General features: G+C 41.8%; 1 protein-coding gene across 1 annotated transcript; it reads right to left on the reverse strand.

The window, feature by feature from the left end:
- Positions 1-1,571: 1,571 nt before the first annotated feature.
- angptl2b (angiopoietin-like 2b) lies at positions 1,572-14,549 on the reverse strand. Its single transcript, XM_035997750.1, has 6 exons — positions 14,032-14,549; positions 8,503-9,401; positions 6,101-6,294; positions 3,965-4,235; positions 2,896-3,192; positions 1,572-2,508 (listed from the first exon to the last, which is right to left on the reverse strand). Exons 2-5 carry the CDS (start codon positions 9,380-9,382, stop codon positions 2,993-2,995), a joined length of 1,545 nt encoding a protein of 514 aa, XP_035853643.1. The 5' UTR covers positions 9,383-9,401; positions 14,032-14,549; the 3' UTR covers positions 1,572-2,508; positions 2,896-2,992.
- Between the last annotated feature and the right edge of the window lie 4,494 nt (positions 14,550-19,043).

The raw sequence follows: 19,043 nt of genomic DNA on the forward strand, positions 1-19,043 counted from the left end.
CATCCAAAGCCTCTTTGTCACGGGGAAGAAAGCTTCTCCGCTTTTGACTTGGGCCAGTTTTAGCAGCCAGTGTTTGTCAGTTGAATGTAGGACAAGTGTTTTGGCTACTATCACGTAAGCATCCATCTTTGCTTTGGCAGCACATAACGCTAACATGGTAAGTTAGGATTTATTCGGAGCGAGGGAGTTTAAATACACACGTCACGCTTTGCTCTGTTGATATTTGGTCTCTTTAGACAATTGTTGTCTTTAAAGTTGCCAGACACAGGAATTCATACTAAATTGATTTCAAATGCTCTCTGAACTGTCTAAACCTTCCTCAAATCAAATGTGGTCACAAAATATGACATTAATGAAGCTTGGTTCATTGCAGTGTAAAATCGGTGTTTCTTCATTTTCCAGCTGACTTTGGAAATTTCATTGACACGTAGTAAAATAAAGGTGGTTTCTGCTGTCAGTGGAGGGGACTGCTGGATGCATTAGTCTTACAAGCCTGTCACACTTCATTTGTCATTCCCCGGTGTGCTGTCTCCGTACACTAACACTGTGTTTAATAGTGTTTGAGACAACATGCTTTTATGCAACCAGTTCTCATAACTTAGTCTTTGTGATAAGATAAGCACTTAATGTAGTTTTTCACAGTGGTATGTTAATTGTTGCTCTACTACAAGAATTCCATTATGTTTATTGAACCAAACTGTTGTGGTTGCTGCGTGGTGGAGGCATGCACTGTAAGCTGTATGCTTTCAGTATGAACATAGCAGTAATCTTTGCAACTAGTGTTTACAATACTCCGAGAGCAGAAAAATCTAAATCAATAGTCTTAAAAATTGAAGTACTCCATTTACAGTTCATACTATTAGTTTATTTATGATTCATATTTAAATGTTTTTCTTAAATTCCTTTTTTTATTCACTATACAAACACTATGTTTTCCAGTTTGCTTCTTAAAATTTAAAATATATCTTTCTTTTACTCCCAATATTATCCAAAATGGCATATCTGATATGGTCAACATAAATATTATCATGGGTTTACATTCTATAAGCTTTTTTCTTGCATACTTTGCATATTTAAAAAAAAAGCTCAACATCACCACAGGGTTCTAAATTCACCAAAATACAAATCTAAAGGATTAACGTTCACAATCTTAGTTTTAAACTTTCCTGTTTAGTTTATAGTTTTCTGTGTGTGTACGTTTATGACTGTTGTCATTAAGTCTCATTGGATAAACAATGTCACTTAAGTTAGATGGTAGATTTGAGAATCTTAAGGATACAATTGATACGCAATAAACTGGTATTACACCGATAGCACTATCATGACAGATCAGTGACATTATTAGCCTAATTACACTAAATGAACTACACATTCAATTCCTGTTCATGACAGTTGACAGGTGCTAAAGTTATAAGCGTGTAATATGTCAGACAAATGCACACCGATTCAAATAATTTGTTTTGACTTTCACTTTTGGAAAATGGATAAATGTTACATTAGTGGCAGCAGTTATGACTGCTTGTTAACTATACTGACTATGTTATACCAAGAGGCGTCAAAAAAGAGAAACACAAGCTGTACATATTTTATTGCAATGTAATGGTGACATAACAGGGTTTAATACATTATATTACAAATATCTTATGTACAAACGCAATGTGTTGGATCTATTGACATCAACAAACCACTAAATTTATACAGTAAATACAGTGCTTGATTCATTCAAGCAAATTGGTGGATACCTGTTCAAGCAATTCAAGATTTCAAAACAAGTATTTTTATGAAAAAAAGCAGGACTTTGAAGAGTGTACCTCTTCAAAGTTTGGTAGTAAGTTGATTTTTGTTGTTAGATCTGTTAAATGTTTCATAAGCATACTGTTAATAACTTCAGGTATTGCTATTAACAGTTTTGGGTTCATGGTAAAAAATAAAATGGCACCTTTTTATAGTATTTTGTTGTAATTAACAAAACTGGCCAGAATATCAAAACTGTATAAATGTTACTGTTCCTTTAAATTAATTATTTTTTTTTTAATTTTTATTTTCTTTTTTAAATGTATTTAGAATGAAATTAAAAGTCACTGGATAGGTTTCCTGTGTCAACCTCATTTGCTTGTTACTGCAAAAAATGTTTTTTTTTTCATACATACTAAATATATATTGTAGGGTTCCTATCTCACTGCTACTTAACTGAATTATTGTAATCTGTGCTTTTAATGTCAAATTAGATTAATACAAACAATATATTCAATTGAGAGCACTGTCAACTAAGCAGGTTTTGGGTTTATCAAAGACAGTGTATTTAAAACAACTCCTGAGCAATGAGCACACGTCTGTACTGAGTCATATGTAAAAAGGGAAATGGTACAGACAACAGAATAACAGTGCACAAAGTGCACACATTCTTTGAATTATCAGGAGGTACCACTATATCGGCCTGATGTTTTGATATTGCACTTCATCTGTCTCTTTGTCATCGGTCTTGCTGTGGTGCCGCTCCATTTAAAGGTGCTGTAGGTAGGATTTGGAAGATCCAGGACTTAGCCAAAACATTTGAACATCGACAACTTCTCAGTCCCTCCCCCCTTTCAGGTAAAGCTCAAAACGGTCTCCTAAGCCCCTCCCCCCACAAGGGAGAATGAATGCGTGTGCATGAGCAGTGATTGACACGCAGTTAGACGCCCCCCCCCCCGGCCCCCCCGGCCCCGATTGGTGCATCTGAACGGGGAGCTGTGGATTTTTGCAAATGTCACTACAGGCTGTAGGTGGTGCCAGAGGAGCCAGATTTTTTTTTTAATGACCTGCTTCATGTAGTTCTACTGGAACACAGGGTCAGTTTCAGCAAATATGACAGAAAGTTAGTTTTATAAGTCTTACCTACTGCACCTTTTTAAGAAAAAAGATAAAGATTGCATGGATTTTAGGAGACGCAAAGGCTTTTGTTTAGTGAGAGATACAGTACAGTACAGTACAGTATGTGTTCCTTGGATGTTTAGTGGAAGGTGTTTGGGTTTGGACGGATCATCATGACCACTTTCTTTAGTGAATAGGCTCCTCCTCTGAACTCAGCCCAGTAGACTCCATCTTGGTATCGGCTGCGGTAGTGTCCTCCTCTGTACCAAACGCCATTCAAATTTGAATGGGCACACGAGTTGTACCACCAGCCTCCCTTTTGGTAATGGGCACAGTTGCCTAGAAACATAGAAAAAAATAAACATAACTGTCAGGCTGCGTGCATAAACATACATTTTCATTGAACACATATTTTCCATCCGGGGGTTTTAAAGCTATAGTGCGTAGTTTCTGCCGCCCCTATGAGGAATTCTAAGTAATGACAACAAGACTGTCAGCGCGTCCACATGATACAAGCCTTCCATGACCGCCACAATCTTCTGAACATAGTCATATTGAGAAATAAAGGGAGCGTTTTGTGGAGCTGATAGTAGAGATGGCCCGATACCATTTTTTGCTTCCCGATACCGATTCTGATACCTGAACTTGCGTATCGGCCGATACCGAGTACCGATCCGATACCAGTTTGTCATATATTTCATTATGTTTTAACAACTGTATACTACTATCCCTGTATGGATGTGATATTATTTCTATCTTTGTTGTCGGTCTGGCTCAGGTTAAACTCTTTGTGAAACATGAATGCCACAGAACTTAAATAAAGAAAAAGAACATAAATAAACTACTTTAACGTAGATTTTCTTTAGGGCTGTATTACGTGGTATCGGATCGGTGCATGAACTCCAGTACTTCCCGATACCAGCGTTTTAGGCAGTATCAGAGCCGATACCAGTATCGGTATCGGAACATCTCTAGCTGATAGTCTTAATTAGCTTTGTAGCAACTCATTTGGCAATGGCTTGAATGTAACAGACGTTCATTAATATCAAAAAGATACGCACTAAAGCTTTAAGCTGCCATTGTTTGTAATACTTTCTTTTTTTTTTTTTACCTGTATATGCATCATGGTCTCTGTCCAGTGTTGTGAACTGTTTGCCATTATGCCAGGTGAGGGAGTCTCCAGCGTTACCATGGTAACGGCCCACCCTTAGCTTGTAGAAGTCGGCCTCAGGCTCCACCCTGAAGCTGGCGTACTCTGCAAACACCTTCCTACCAGACCAGTCCTCCAGCGTGACCAGCAGTTTGTAGTTTGCCTGGTTAGTCAGCCAGTAGATGTTCTCCAGACCCAGCCAGTACTCGCCATCAATATTGCCAAAACCTTGCTGTGAAGGGCAGTGATAAGAAAAACACTATTAGTAAGATTAGGAAATCCTTTCTTTTTTCTTTTTTTTTTAAAGATTATTTTTTGGGCTTTTCCGCCTTTAATTGCTAGGTGAGAAAGGGGAGAGAGAGGGGGAAGACATGCAGGAAATTGTCACAGGTCGGACTCGAACCCTGCACCTCTGCATCGAGGCATAAGTAGAGATGCACCGATAGACCAGCCGGTGACCGGAATTGGCCGGTTCTCACGTGCTCGGCCATGAGCGGCGACCGGCAGGTCAGTCTGACATATGCCGATTTCATGCCGGTCAACGCTACAATTAACTGACAACATAAGTTATACGAGTTACAGTTCTCAAGGATGCACGCACACAGACGCGACAGCACAGTCTCTTTTTCCTTTCTCTCAACTTTTCCGCCGTGTGTCGCGCGTACCCCCTCGCAGTGTGAAGCGCGTGTCTGTGCTATTCTTGAACATGTAGGGAACGTCGTGAATTACAAGTTTGCAATATGCAACACCTGCAAGGAAAAAGTAGGACGTGGAGGGACGACACCAAAAACCTAAATCACATTTTTTTAGTTGGATTGGATGTGAAAAGAAGGAAATGGTTCTAACATTGCACTTTAGATGTGTGTGAATTTCCCACACCAGGAGTAATTTATATAGTTCTATTTTATAGTGATCCATTATCTGTTCAAAATATGTTCGATGTTCTGTGCAAAATCTTCTATAAAGAAAAGATAGAAAATAAATATTTGTGTGTGCTGTAAAGTGGTTAGAAAAAATGATATCGGAATCGGCTAAAATCGGTATCGGCTGGCCTAACTCAATGAAAATCGGAATTGGCCTAGAAAGTTGTAATCGGTGCATCTCTAGGCATAAGCCTCGAAGTATATGTGCGCCTGCTCTACCCACTGATCCAACCCGGCCACTAGGAAATCCTTTCTGAATGCGGTTTGAAAAGCTTTGAACAGTTAGTTTGGATGTCTGGGGAATGATTCAGTGTCATTGCAGATGTTCTGGAGGTAATTATGAGTTTACCTCTTCTATGGGGTTGTTTATCGTCAAGGAACATTATTATAAATGGACCCTCTGAGTCAAGTTTATAGCTAGCATCGGGTGTCCAGATTTCCACTATTATTTTGTTATTGAAAGCACAGCAGGAACAAGTGTATATAGTATGAAATCCAACATACTGGATGCTGTGTCACTGCTTTGTTCTGGCTCTGGTCATACTGTAAGATGGTTTGTGGTATGCCCGACTCTGCACATGATATGAATCATGGAAACACCCCTTCTGATGAGTGTAAATGCAATTTCAGATCTCATGCGGTTTAAATGTTTTCGTAAAAGTCTTGGAAAGATCTCCATTGTTGCCTTTAGCTGAGATTTAATCAGGACCCTTGTGAATCTCTGGTCAACAAACAAACATTAACCAGTGAACTGTTCCTCCCTGCGTGAGGGGTTTCCCTTTCAAAAGAAAAAAGAAAATGAGTTCCCCTGAACAAAAAATAACTCCACAGACCTGTTTATCAGGTAACTTTTGATGCAGTATTCAGAAAATATGGTTATTTTTTTCGGAACATCGGGGATGCTGACGCAACTAAGTAATGTGACATTCAAGTCCATTATTCCCACATTTTAATTTTACTGTGAACTCATTCACTAAGACCAACTGATGTTGCTGGAATTAATGAGTCATGGCTGTGGCAGTGGCTGAGGCTGTTACTTCATCAGACACTTTGAGAGCTCAACAATTACCTATTCATTACTGGTTCACATCTGGTTAGTGGCAAAACAACCTACATATGCCACCAGCTTCAGTCCAAACTATGAGGTCCTTGATTTGGTGTGAGGTTGCCGCACCTTGTATGTCTCCCAGTTCCTGAAAAAGTTGACGGAGCCGTCCACCCTCCTCTGGATCACGGTCCAGCCACCTGGGTCGTGTCTCTGGTCACACCACACCTGCATAAGCCGGTTGGCATTCTCCGGCTTCACCAGGTACATGCCGCTGGCAGTGTGGCCATCTTCCAGAGCCTGCAGACAATCCTTAAATGGCCCTAAACAAAACGGCGACAACAAGACATATATATATATATATAAATAGCAAGTAAAATCCAGTCAGGTACCACAGTAGCTCAGACGTTAAGAAAGGGAAATGGAGAACAAAGCCGTAGTGACACACAGAGTTTTTATACTCTGCCATAGGGAATCCCATCTTTCAGCAGAGGCTCTCATTTTAACAGCAGAATTGATTTTGGCTGCTCCTCTCACAAGGGAAATGGCTGCTGGCTGTGCAGCCAAAAGAAACACTGGCACGAGGGCAAAGGGAATTCTGACTACTGAATGATGAAATGCTAGCAAACACTTTGGATCATCTGGGATACTATACTGTGCAGGATTATTATTGCTATTTGACTTACTTTCACTTTGGTATTTCTACTTTATAATATACAGACACATCATTTCCGCTGAAGACATGACATATTAAAGCCTCATGTCATGTTTTGAAGTGAGGATTTCCGGGACTAAATTAATTTATGGACAGCTTGTAAATCCTTCTCATAGCTGCACTTCTCTGCCAGCAAGTCTGCTGAAGCTTTTTTTTCCAGTATTACAAAAGTCGTGTAAAGTAACAGGACAGCTTCTACAACATGTTATGAAGATGCATTTCATGTTTACAGCTGGGTGGGAAAAAAAAACCCTCTGAATTAAAGAAAAGTAATGTTGGCAATCATGAGGCCTATGCAGCATCAGCCCTGTGCTCTTTTGCAGAAATAGAATGCATGCTACAAATGTTTTGTAGATTTTGTGCAAGTTCAATATTGTTTTATTTAATTTTATGGTGCAAATCTGTGAAACCTAATTAGCCTTTGTGATTTTACCTCAAAATTCCTAACCCAGTAGATAATGGAAAAACACTAATGGGGCAACTGGCTCCCCGGCTTCAATTGCTTGTGAAAGTGTTTAAGTTCTCAAGATTTCACACTTGTGTGGTTTGCCAACTGGCCCGGATTACACCGAGTTTAAATGCAACGGAAACAAATGAAAAGAGAATACGGGGTCACACAAAGGGGTAGAGGTGAGGGAAGGGGCGAAGAGATATAAAGAAAGAGGAGGTGTATGAAAGAAGGAACAAAGCACTTCATTTATAATATGTCATAAGGTCCCGCTCAGTTGAGACGCCAAGCATAGGAACCGTAAAAGTGTTCACATAATCGGAATAGCCATAAGTTTGTCTCTCAGTAACAAGGTTGTTTTTGGTTTTATAAAATCTCTGTGGATGATATCTGTATCTCGGCTCACTCTGCCATCCATTTACTCTCAGGAATGTCTGTTGAGCAGATAGAAGCCAGAGAGCTGCCCTGCCCTGCCCTGCTCTGTTCTGTTCTGCCTGATAAAGTCTGCTGCTTTGGTGGAACATATGAGTGATTCTTGCCTGGTGCAAGTGGAACAAATGACATCACTGACTCTCGGTATCTCATTCTGTTTGTACTTTACCCCTTTAAATTCAGACTCCATCCCTCCAACTCTCTGTTGCTCTTTCATGTCTCTCTCTTCCTTCCTCTTTCTTGCATTGTGTGAAGCTCTCTGTTTGTGTTAAGGGTTTATGTAACTTTTTGGGGTGTTAGTTGCATGGCTATGGGCAGGAAAATACTTGCCTCCTTTTAAACATTCCATACAAAGGCTACTGTTCACACGCAGCCTAGTGAAAATGGCAAGCAGTAGCACAAAATGTCAATGGAAAAAAGCTTTGGTTTGTTCTTTTTTCCCACCATTTTCAAACTGAAGTCTCCTAATGAAAGGGAATGGCAACAGAATTTTCACTGCAATTGATACCACAAAACACCCTTCACATTAATTTTAAAGCGTTATTATCCACTAATATGTGTTCAAGAGTCTAATGGGCTTGGATCCAGCTATCCATTTAGGCACATGTATTTATCCTGCTAATATGTTTTCTGTTTTTGTGTGGGTTGAATCACGGCAATTAGATATGCATCTCAAAAGGCTGTAGACAACAGCATTCTGTTCTCACTGAGAGCCCTTTGCCCTGGGAAAGTGTGGGACGTATTTAAATTGGCTTTGACTGGAAGAATGGGTACTTGGTGTTGTCTTGTTATTAAGAGGTTCACAGGGTAGTTAGCTCAGAAACAATCCTTTGTTTGTGATGGCAGCTGGTGTGTTTGGTAGGAATGCATCAAAAATAGACCGTAGAAATGAAGTGTATCTATGTTTAAATGTTCATATTGGACTGTTAGACTCACCAGAGGGCTTGTCGGTGGTCGAGGGGCTGTGGGTGCCAGTGGGCATCGTTGGAAGAAGAGGCGGTAGAGATTTTTGGTCACTCTGGATCTCGTTGCTGATCGGCTTGGTAATTCGTGGAAGGACGGGTGGCTGGTAAGGCTTGTTGAGAGGTGGTGATGGTGGAGGTGGCTGAGGCCGTGGCTGGGGGATGGGCACGTGACGAGGGGGAGGGCGACTCTGGCAATGCTCCTCCAACAGGGCAATAAGAGTTGATTGGTTAGTGGCCAAAGAAGCCAAGTGCTGGTACTTGTGCTCAAGATCTTTGTATCGACTGGTGAGCTGTTGCATCTCAGAGGTTTGGTTCAGGATCTTGTTCTCCATCTGAGCCAATTCGAGGGCATTGTCTCTCTTCCTGATGATCTCATGGAGCAGCTGCATGTACAACTGAGTGACTCTGGAGTTCATGTTTCGGCTCTCCTTCCTCAGAAGCTTTACCTCATTGACAATACCCCCGTCCACCTCTACCAATTGCTGCAGGGTCTCGATCTGCCTCTTCTGTTTCTGTAGCTCCACGTTCAGCAGTTCTAACTCCTGTTTGTTGACCCGATTCTCCAGCATGGCCTCCGGCTCCTTGGAGTTGACACAGATGGCTCCGGTTACTTTTTGTTGAGGCACAATGAAAGTGTAGGAGCACTTGTCCTGCTGCTGGTCAGCTGGAGCACGCTTGCTTCTTCCAGCATAGAGAAACTCTCTCTCTAAATCATCCTCACTACTCTGAAATTCTTGGGTCCTGTCCCTGCCATGGCTGCTGTCCGACAGACTCTGCTGACTCTGCTGGGCCCCACAGGCTAGTCCATAAACAAGAAGGAGCCCCAGCAGGACCATTGAAGGGGGCTCCATGTGTCCAACTCACCAAAACCTGAGGAAAATGGGGAAGAAAATGGAGAACATGATTGTATTGTAGTTAAAAAAAAAAAAACAGCCCTAACTGACTCACTTTTGTAGTTGATAAGCAGCAGACCGTATGAGCATACCTATTCTGAAACTGTTTCCCTTATTATTAGAACTGAAACCCCTCAGAATTTGACATCAATGGAGTCCCTCACAGCTGTCTGATTAAGACCATAAGAAGGCTGCCCATCAAGTTACACTGGTCCTATCCTCCATTACTTGCCAGGAGCAGACAGGCACAGAAGCGCTGTGCATTCAGATCTCACCCTAGACAGGGCTGGAGGTCATTACAGCTCCCAAAAATATGGGCTACCAAAAAAGATTAGATCTGAAAGAAAATTGCTCACTTGCCCCGCTGAGCGCCCCAGTGGCTGCCGTGACTTTCCATGACAGGAAACGCATTATATTCATGTGTAATATATAAATCAGAAATGGCATGGTTGCTACACTGTAGGTATCGCGACTGGCATGAGCACACGCTGCCGTTTTCCCTATGGCTTTTTAAAGTGTAATTCATTGAATAGGCCTAGATCGGGCCTTGATCCTGGTTTGTTAAAATCAGCTTTCAGCTAACAAAAGTATGCAGTACAATGCTGTTTGAAATGTACAAATCCCCTCGCTGCCCCTAAGAAAAATATTTATTTTTTCTAATGATGTGCTTCTAATGATGATTTCTTTAGGCAGTTACATTGCTGTTAGGCGAGTGTGTTTAGCTTAGTTTGCTGTGCTGGCGCAAGTTCTCTCTGGGCGACTGCCACTGCTTGTCCTTGACACACGCAAACACTCCTATCTGCTCCCCTCTGCAGGCCTGGACATCTTTGCTTATGGAAAACTTGAGACACTAGCAGATGATGCTATTCATGGAACTGTTTTTAAATATTGATTGTGTTGCATCAGTCCTGTCCATAGCCTTTACCAAAAGAGGGAAAAAAGCTGCGCTCAGACACTGAAAGGCAATTAATCCTAATTTATGCATCTACTTACACACTACAGCATGTGTTTCTCTTTTAACTGTAACTCTAAATAGGAACATTACATAATGTTATCCTTACCTGTCTCAGTATTCATTTCTGATTCATTTATGAGATACTACATCCCTGTCTAGATTACCGTCTCTTAAATGTTGTCTTTCATAACCGGACCTTGTGGCAAAAACCATTCCTCAAGACTATGGGAATGGGATACTTAGGCTTAACTGTTAACCCCAGAATTCAAAGTGAAGACATTTTTATTAGAAAAATAAGTGCAGGCAGGTTTTGGAGATGATGTGGCGTTATTAGGGGATGCCAATGAGCGCTGAGGAGAATGTAGCTCCTGTGTAAGGATAACAAGGCCTTGAACTCCTGGGGCACCTTAATTGAAAGCTGCTGCATATTGGATTACAGAGGGGTCCAGTGTAACACCTCCCCAGAGTCAGAAGGGGCCTGTCTAATCAGGAAGCATTATAGAGAGGGCTACATTGGCTTGGCTTTGAAGATCTGCGTCAGGATTGCCAGTCTTACCAGTAAGTCCTCACCCATTTGTCATAGCCTATCTCGGTGTGAAAGATAATCTAGCTTACAATAGTCAGCACAAACATGGGAAGAGAGCAGAACTGTTTTTGTCTTGTTAATCCGGGCGTGCTGCCAGCACATTAGGTTGGAGACATGGAGAAGAGAAATGCAGCGCTCTCCACGAACATGACCCTTGGCACATTCGACCCTTCTGGCTTTATCTGTCTAGAGGAGAGTGTGTAAACACTTTTCCCTGCCGTGAAAACCATTTTTTTTTTGCACACTGTACTCTTATTTAGCTTCTCGGTCTTTCCGATATCATAGTTTACCTGCCTAGAAAAGAATCCCTTTCAGTAAAGCGGAACGTACGCTTTGATTCTCCCATGAATTTTATAAAAAAAAAAAAGGTACCTAAAAGTAGCAAGTCCTCAGCTGAAACATGACTGTGATGAATAAAAAAAACTTCAAAGAAGAGTGGAGTCTTTTTTTTTTTTTTTTTGCCATGAAACTGTCTTGTGTCAGCACAGTAGGAGGTCTTTCATTACTAATTCTGGCTGTCTGATGTCAACTCAGCAAATGCTGATTGATTCCGTGTCATAAATCATTTTTCGCAATATGCAAATGATCCATTCGCATTGATAGATGAAGCCCTAAAGAAATCACTAAAAATAGCTTACAACTAAGCACATAACCAAGATAAAAGAGCACCCCAGAGCCTGTCCCTTGTAATGTGCTGATGACTGTATTTGGCCAGTGGCCTGTGGTTTCTTCTTCTGGAACATGAGCTCTGTCTCTGAGAAATGGCGTGTGATTTGCCCCCGCTGCGGAGGAGTCCCAGGTTGGGACGTCGTTAGCCCAGAATCTCCTTCTCTAGGCTTCACTACACTTCAAAGCTGAGGGGAAAATGTTTGCAGCCTGTGATGAAAAGTGTGTTTGTGTGTGACCGAGTGAATGCGGTATGTGTGTGCGTGTCTGCCAGTGTTTTGTTTTTTTTTCCGATAATGTGCATTTTCAAATAACAACACTTGCTGGGCTCAGTATCCCAGGGACCTGAGAGAGTCCCATCTGCCCCGACAGAGACAGCCTGTTATTAACCCATCCCCAGTCTGCCAGAGGGAACAACAGAAAGCCGCCTCCTCCTTCTTCGCTTTTAACAGCCCCCACAGCTAATCATTGTCCTGACATCAGTTCACTTTAACAGGCTGCTATTGACTGGCAAATAGCTGCAATTATTAACTGGTGTTGAAAAGTGTCATGTACGTCTACTCTGGGCCGAATGAGCGAATAATGCAGCGAATAGCCACTCTCTTCATAATTTGATTGGCAGCTCCTCTTGGGGGGGGGGGGGGACTTCTTTAGGTCTGCTTCACACCAAAATGTTTTGGTTTTACTGTCGTCAGGTGGTAAGTCTGTGTTTACACGACTCCTCCTCCTGGATTTTACTCAATGTTAAATCAAGTGTGATAGGCGAGTGCAGCGGGTAGGTCACTGCGTCTCTGACCAGCGCTGCGCTCCAGCCTTTTTGGTCATGCTCAGCACATATTAATTAGAAGGTGGACAGCCTTGCTCAGACTGGCTGATGTCTCTCATTTCAGCGTGAGCATGGCATTCCTCACATTCTTCGTCACCTCATTAGAGTGAGCTGCCATACACCCATGGAGAGTCAATGGTGGTGGCAGACAGAGAGCTCTAGACCCTCGAGGCGCAGGACCAGTACGCCCCTTATCCCCACCGTACCTTTAAGACATACCGTATCTACTGACCCAATTCATTCCCAGTGTCCTACTTTCGGTGTGAATGCCTCGTAGTCACATCATCATCATCATCCACAGCAGGAGGTCACAACACAACTACACGGCACCTAATTTGTCAGTAGCAGCAAAGAAGCAGACACTTTGCAGGACGGCTTTGTCCTGCAAGCTCAAACTAGCGCCAACTCCGCTGAGAACTGGCAGTTTCCTGCATGACACCCAATATGTGTTGGATCAGAGTCAAATTCAATTTGCTCATGGTAATCTGCACTATTACATTACCTTGAGGGTGACCTCATTCTTTCCTCAAGCATGTAATCCTTGTAAGCGTGTAACATGACATTTTGGACATGATTAACCCCAACTACCTGCTCAGTTTGATGGTATAGGACAGTATTTGTTTTGACTCCATGGAGCAGGAGAGTTTAGGTTTTGGTTCAAATTTAGGTTTCGTCCTTTGTCTCATGTGGCATGGTGCGTTCCTGCCTCCCTCACTTGTGATCTGAGTCAGGCAGGGGGTCTCAGGAATTGTTCCGATAAGTTCCAGCATTCTACCTCAAAGCCCCCTTATCCAAACACTACCCTGGCAACAGAAACAAAGACGGGATTCAACCGCCTGCTTCCCTCTCCTCTTGAGCCCAGGGGAACATCCTGAAGCTGCAGAGTGCTTGACATAGGTTATCTTTTTTTCTTTCCTTTTCTTTTTTTTTTTTTTAGAAGTGAATGGTACTATTTAGATTTTGTAAAATAAATCCCTATGTCAGCATGTATCCTTCAGCTCCTGCTGCCCATCATCTTCTACACACTCTTCATTGCCCATGTCTTTATCTTACCCCTTCAGGGTCCTGGGTTTTGACAAGCTGAGTGTTTTTTATCAGTAGTGAAGAAGCACTTAGCCCAGAGAGCCCGCTCTCCAGCATCCCCCTGCGCTGAATTAACCCCCCTCCACCAAGTCCATCAGAGTCATCAGTCCGGTTAGTCATCAGAAAGAAATTACCCTTTGGCACCAAACGGGGAGTCCAATAACTAATGCTGCACGACATCTGTTGAATTTAAGATCAAACCAAATCATGATGTGAAGTGCAACAGAAAAAGTCTGAATTCAATCAATTTAACGGAATTATAAAAAAGAATTGCTTCACCATAGTGTTGGAAATGTCACTGGGCTGATAGATTCTGAGCTCGCTAACGTCTGTCACATCAAGAGAGGTCATTACGTGCTCTGTGAGTGACAATGTATCCATGCAGTGAATTAAAGTAACGTCTGACATAAAGTAATGTAAATGTGCACTGTCCCTGTTACAAAAATAAACCGATAAATATACAAACACGTGAAAGGTTACACAATGCTTACGAGATAACTGCACAGTATTGATGAGGCTCCCTCAGTTGCCTTGCCCTCCTGGCAGAGCTGATTGAAGTTTCTCCCGGTAGAAAGTCATCCCGAGTGTGAAAGCTGTTCCCCTGCGTCCTCCTCTTCCCCCCTTTCTGCGCTCTGCCTTTATGGTATGGTTCACTCCTTGTCACCTCAGTCCATTCCAGCCGCGGAGGGTAGTGGTGTTTTTAAAGCCTATTATTAAAACACCGTCATTAGCCCAACAGAAGCTTAACTTGCCAGTCAACTCTTCAGCAAATGTTAAGTAGATTGTTCCAAAAAAAATCCACTTGAAAAAGTTACAGCTCTTTTCAAGAAACAACTGGTAACTTCAGTTGAATGGTGGAGGTAGTTTCCTGATAAATGGTGAGAGTCCAGGGCAGGTTGTGTACTGCCTGTGGCCCGTTAGGAGAAGACTGTCACTTTTCTGTGGGCTGAATCCATCACTTCTGCCTCACAGCTCTAAGAGGCTGTCTCTCTCAACTGCACCCCTCTCTCTCTCTCTCTCTCTCTCTCTCTCCCCCCCCCTCCTTGGTGCTTTTAAATGATAAAAAAAAAAAAATCCTCTTGCAGTGTTTCAGTAGGCAGACAAATTGAGCTCAGATCCTCCCCCTCTCCCTTTTAAAAATGAACACATTCTTGTTGAAAGCAACAGCTTTCTTTCACCACCCCTCCTCCCCATGGCACAAAAGAGATCCACAAGCATGCACAACACAAGACACACACACACACACACACACACACACACACACACACACTACTCAAATTTCCATCCCCCTGCCCTCTGGCCGGCTGGTTCAACACCATCACTATTTCTGGCTAGGACTGCGTGGTTCTTTTGGTGGTGGGCGGACAGCCGCGTTGTTACAATGATCAGATCCTAATTGGCCGTGAGTGATAGCTTGCCCCGAGAGAGATGGGAAGAGGCTGACAGATAGGAAGCAGATCCAGGTGTCTGACCTAGACCAGGTCTGGGTGAGCGACTGCTGTCCCTGGTTTATAGCCTGGGGGGGCAGGGGGGGGAGATGTCTGAAACGGGCTAGATCTGCGTACAAGGCAGCACACTTGAACTACAGCTTGCTGGCGGACAACTACGTAAAGACTTCAAAAGCAGAGCTGTGCTTACTTGTCCGTGTATGTTGGTAGACAAAAGGATATGAAACACGTTGTCATGTCAGAGTGTGGACAGTCCTGCCAATTTCTCAAGCAAAGACTTGGCTTTGGATACTGTTGCCTTGGCTGTCGTCTGTTGTTTTTGTGTTGTCTTCCTGTTTTCAATAACATTTGCAAGTTTTTGTCCAGCCAATAATGTTGTCATTGGGTTTCCTGTTTCAACTAAGATTAATAGTATTTAACAGTTTTCTATTCAGTGCACATAGAAACTTCACAGTAGTGTTTTCCTAAGAGCATAATTACATAGTGCCTGAGACTTTTCTAGCAGCTACTGAACTTATTTCTTAATCTGGTATTAACTGCTTTGCCAGCTATTGAAATGAAATTGTCTGAACCCAACTTGTAGTAACACCAGATGGGCAACTATGTTGATCAGTGAAGTTTTTCTCAGCCTTGAGCTACTTCAGTGTTTTATTGTAGCTTTGTGTTCAATACAAATTCTCAGTTTGGCTGTGAAGTTTGTTTTACAATGCACAACATGGGTGATTCTCCCCTTTTGGAGTATAGACATTTAATATTTTACAGATGGTGACTAACTTTTATGTGTCAACTTTAAACTCTGAAAGTGTTGGGATGTGTATAAAATGGGAACGGGAAGGGTAAAAAAATACCAATGAATGAGGGGAAAAAGTTGCATGTCACTCATGTGCCAAAGCTTCAGCTACATTACTTTAATTTAGGTGTTAAATACCAAGCAATTACATGAGTAGTAGTACCCTTTTTTAAAGGGCAATTCAAAAAGGATAAATGAAGTTTAGAGCACGGTGCACGATAGCGTCAATAGCTGAAGCCTTGCAGTTATCGTATGAATGTATTATTCAAACTTGTTTCCACTATGTGTGCAACTATTTTGGTGCTCCTACTGATTGTATACCATACAATCAGCGTTTTCCATTGTATTGTTTTTAAATTTCCATTTACCATTCCCTTTAAGCCGATAGATTTAAATATTGGCCTCAGTGCATCTCTGAAATCAGGCTCGTGTACAGTTTGGATTCATGTGTTTTCTATCAAGCAATGTCATAAAACAGTCATTCTTCAGCTATGGGGAAATGTTCCCATGCACTATTGACCAAATGTAGTAAGACTGGAAAAGCTATTTGCAACAGGTAGCATTCAACCTTTCTGAGGTCCGTTGCGGTAACATCCTCGGGGCATAATTTAGTAGCAAGTGGAAGAAAATTTTGTAAACTAGCTTAAGTGAAAGCAACAGCTTACTGTGGTTTAAAGATTTCATTTTCTGTAATGAATAACCTCATCAGTGAAATGAGCATAGTCCTTTTGTATATTACACGAAGGGTTATGTAATAGTTTCACATTCATATATAATTTCCTTATTCAGATCCTGTGCGGCTCAGTATTTAAAGTCAGGCGGCCGTTGATTTATTCCACAGTCGATTCAGTCTCTTCCTTAAATGAATATAAATGTTTCCCCCGATGACACAGTGAGAATGTGCAACTGGCTTTATGAGACAAAGTTCCTGGCAAAAGATATTGGACCAGAAGTGGACAAAATGATTTCGTAACATCCAAGATTAAGCCAGACGGAAGGACCGGTCACACGTATGACAAGCTAATCCCTTCAAGAGACTTTTGATCAAAGACAATGTGATTCATCTTTAGCTCTCATGCGTCACATGTTATACTGGCATTATTAAAATAGTTTATACCCATCTTCTCCTCTTTCCTCTCCTAAATGACAACTGCCGCTGACTTTGCGGTAAACTGGTGAATGGCACTTTTACTCAGCGGCTGGGAAGCTGAGCTGCTTTTCAACGTTGAGTGCTTCGAGTGACTCATTGGATCTCATCCAAAACCACGGTGTTGGTGCAGTGATTAGTTCTCTTTCCATCTCTAATCCTCAGCAGGTGGAGGAACAACGGCTCATAAAACATGTCGGGGGAAAATGTTAGTCCCATATTGAAATAGTAACCAATCAATGCATTTTAAAGCTGCAAGCACCACATGGGAGAGGATCATGGAAAGTGGCTTCACGTTGGAAATGTTTCACAGATGGGCTTCTATGTTGGTGAATGAATGAGCATGTCGAGGGAGTTCTCTGGTTGCTTACCAGTTCATCTGGGATGAGCAGTAGGAAAGCTTCTGTTATGAGTACAATTTGTGACCAGTTAAATAGAAATGTAGAGTTTAAGCCGGGATAATAGCTTATTATTGGTATAAATTGTCAAGTAAATGTCAGGGTCAATAAAAATATATATTCGACTGAAGTATAATAATAATAATAATAATAATAGTCACATAGAGACAAAAGCTGCTAAATCAGGGAATTGTATGATCTATCTTCCTACAGCGATTTGCATGGGAGTTTAAACAGAATAAGCTCACACAGATATGAGGAAGTGAAGAAAGAGCAGTGAGCCCGCAGCGTGTTTGAATGGCAAACAGCTTCTTTAGATCAGTACAGCTTTTATTATTTGATGTTTCAAATATAAAAAAAAAAAATATGAAAAAGGCAGTGTAACCTGCAACTTATGATCTGTCCAGATGTTCATGTTGTTCACTATGACAGCCGTGGTCGAGAAAGTACTCCATTGCCCTACTCAAGTTGAAATACTATTGGGTAGAAAACAAATGTAATAGCTTGCAAAGAAAGTAGGAGCACTTCCGAATGACGGATACACATCATATAGGCTTTACCCATGAGCTGATGTTTTGGTAACAACGCTTTGGAGGCAACTGGATGGATGAAATCTTCATAAAACAAACAAAAACATTGTTGAATTAAAAACTATATTTATATAGTTATGCAAAAAATTTAGTAAGGCCGTTTCTTAAAACCTTCAAATCTGCAATAGGATTCATTACCTTTTTTAAGGCTAGAAACCAAAATCAAGGGTCAATAAAGTAGCACAAGCAGAGTAATTATGGACAATCTACTAAAAGTAAAATGCCACTACCTCTGTAAAACTTTAAGCTGAGGTTAAAGGGTAGGGAAGACATACAATTACTTATATCTCATCTCGTTAATAAAGACACTAATCACTGTAAGTGAGTAACTCACTTCCTCCATCCAGCCTGTTATCCATCCCCCATGCGCATAATCTTCACCTGCGTGAACCACACTTATATTAACTTCCATAGTCAGTCCTTCCAGAAAAATGCTGAGTTTTTTTGTGATTGTTGCAGGCAAAAATCCTTATTTATGCAATTTTATGCGATGAAATTGCGGGAACTTGCAAAAACTGCGGTTTCATCATGGCTTCATCGCGGGGTTTGCAGCTTTTCGATGATGTTCACGTCGCGTAATTACGTCACTTCATAACGTTCCCATGGCAACTTGTGTGAAGTAAACGCAACATTTTTCAACTTTCTGCTAAGATATGTGACTTTTTTGCAACGAAAATGCAGGGATTATGAAATCATGCAAGCCCTGCATATTTTGCACAGAAATCGGCAATTTATACGGCGAAAGTACGGCGGCCCCTGCATAAATATGCAGACTTTGGCTGATTATGCATTGAATTATGCGATCGCATAATCGCGTTTTTCTGGACGCTGGCTTTAAGATACTTCTTCCGTTTCTACCCTTCACGATAAAAGCCCAACTCAGAGCATTTCACTAAGAGGAAATTCAAAAACGAATAGCTTACACGATGCCGACACTAGATATCAAACTAATGCCAGAGACCAAATTATATTCAGTTGCTGTGAGCTGTAAATTCACCACTTCTAAGCAGAAGGCAGAAGATAACGTGATCTCAGAGCCTGACCGGGCGAAGCCTTTCTTCCTCCGGGCAGCTGCCTCCGTCTCACTCAGACTCACCCTGGCTCCAGTTCCGCAGCTGTCTGTACCATGG

Source organism: Sander lucioperca, chromosome 2 (genome assembly GCF_008315115.2).
Source record: "Sander lucioperca isolate FBNREF2018 chromosome 2, SLUC_FBN_1.2, whole genome shotgun sequence".
Lineage (NCBI taxonomy): Eukaryota > Metazoa > Chordata > Actinopteri > Perciformes > Percidae > Sander > Sander lucioperca.

Excerpts from the sequence above, each read along its gene's own strand:
- angptl2b (XM_035997750.1), bottom strand. The coding sequence starts at position 9,382 with ATGGAGCCCCCTTCAATGGTCCTGCTGGGGCTCCTTCTTGTTTATGGA. Across the intron at positions 6,295-8,502 it reads GACCACCGACAAGCCCTCTG|GGCCATTTAAGGATTGTCTG; the intron begins GTGAGTCTAACA and ends CGTTTTGTTTAG. Across the intron at positions 3,193-3,964 it reads AGACCATGATGCATATACAG|GCAACTGTGCCCATTACCAA; the intron begins GTAAAAAAAAAA and ends CTATGTTTCTAG.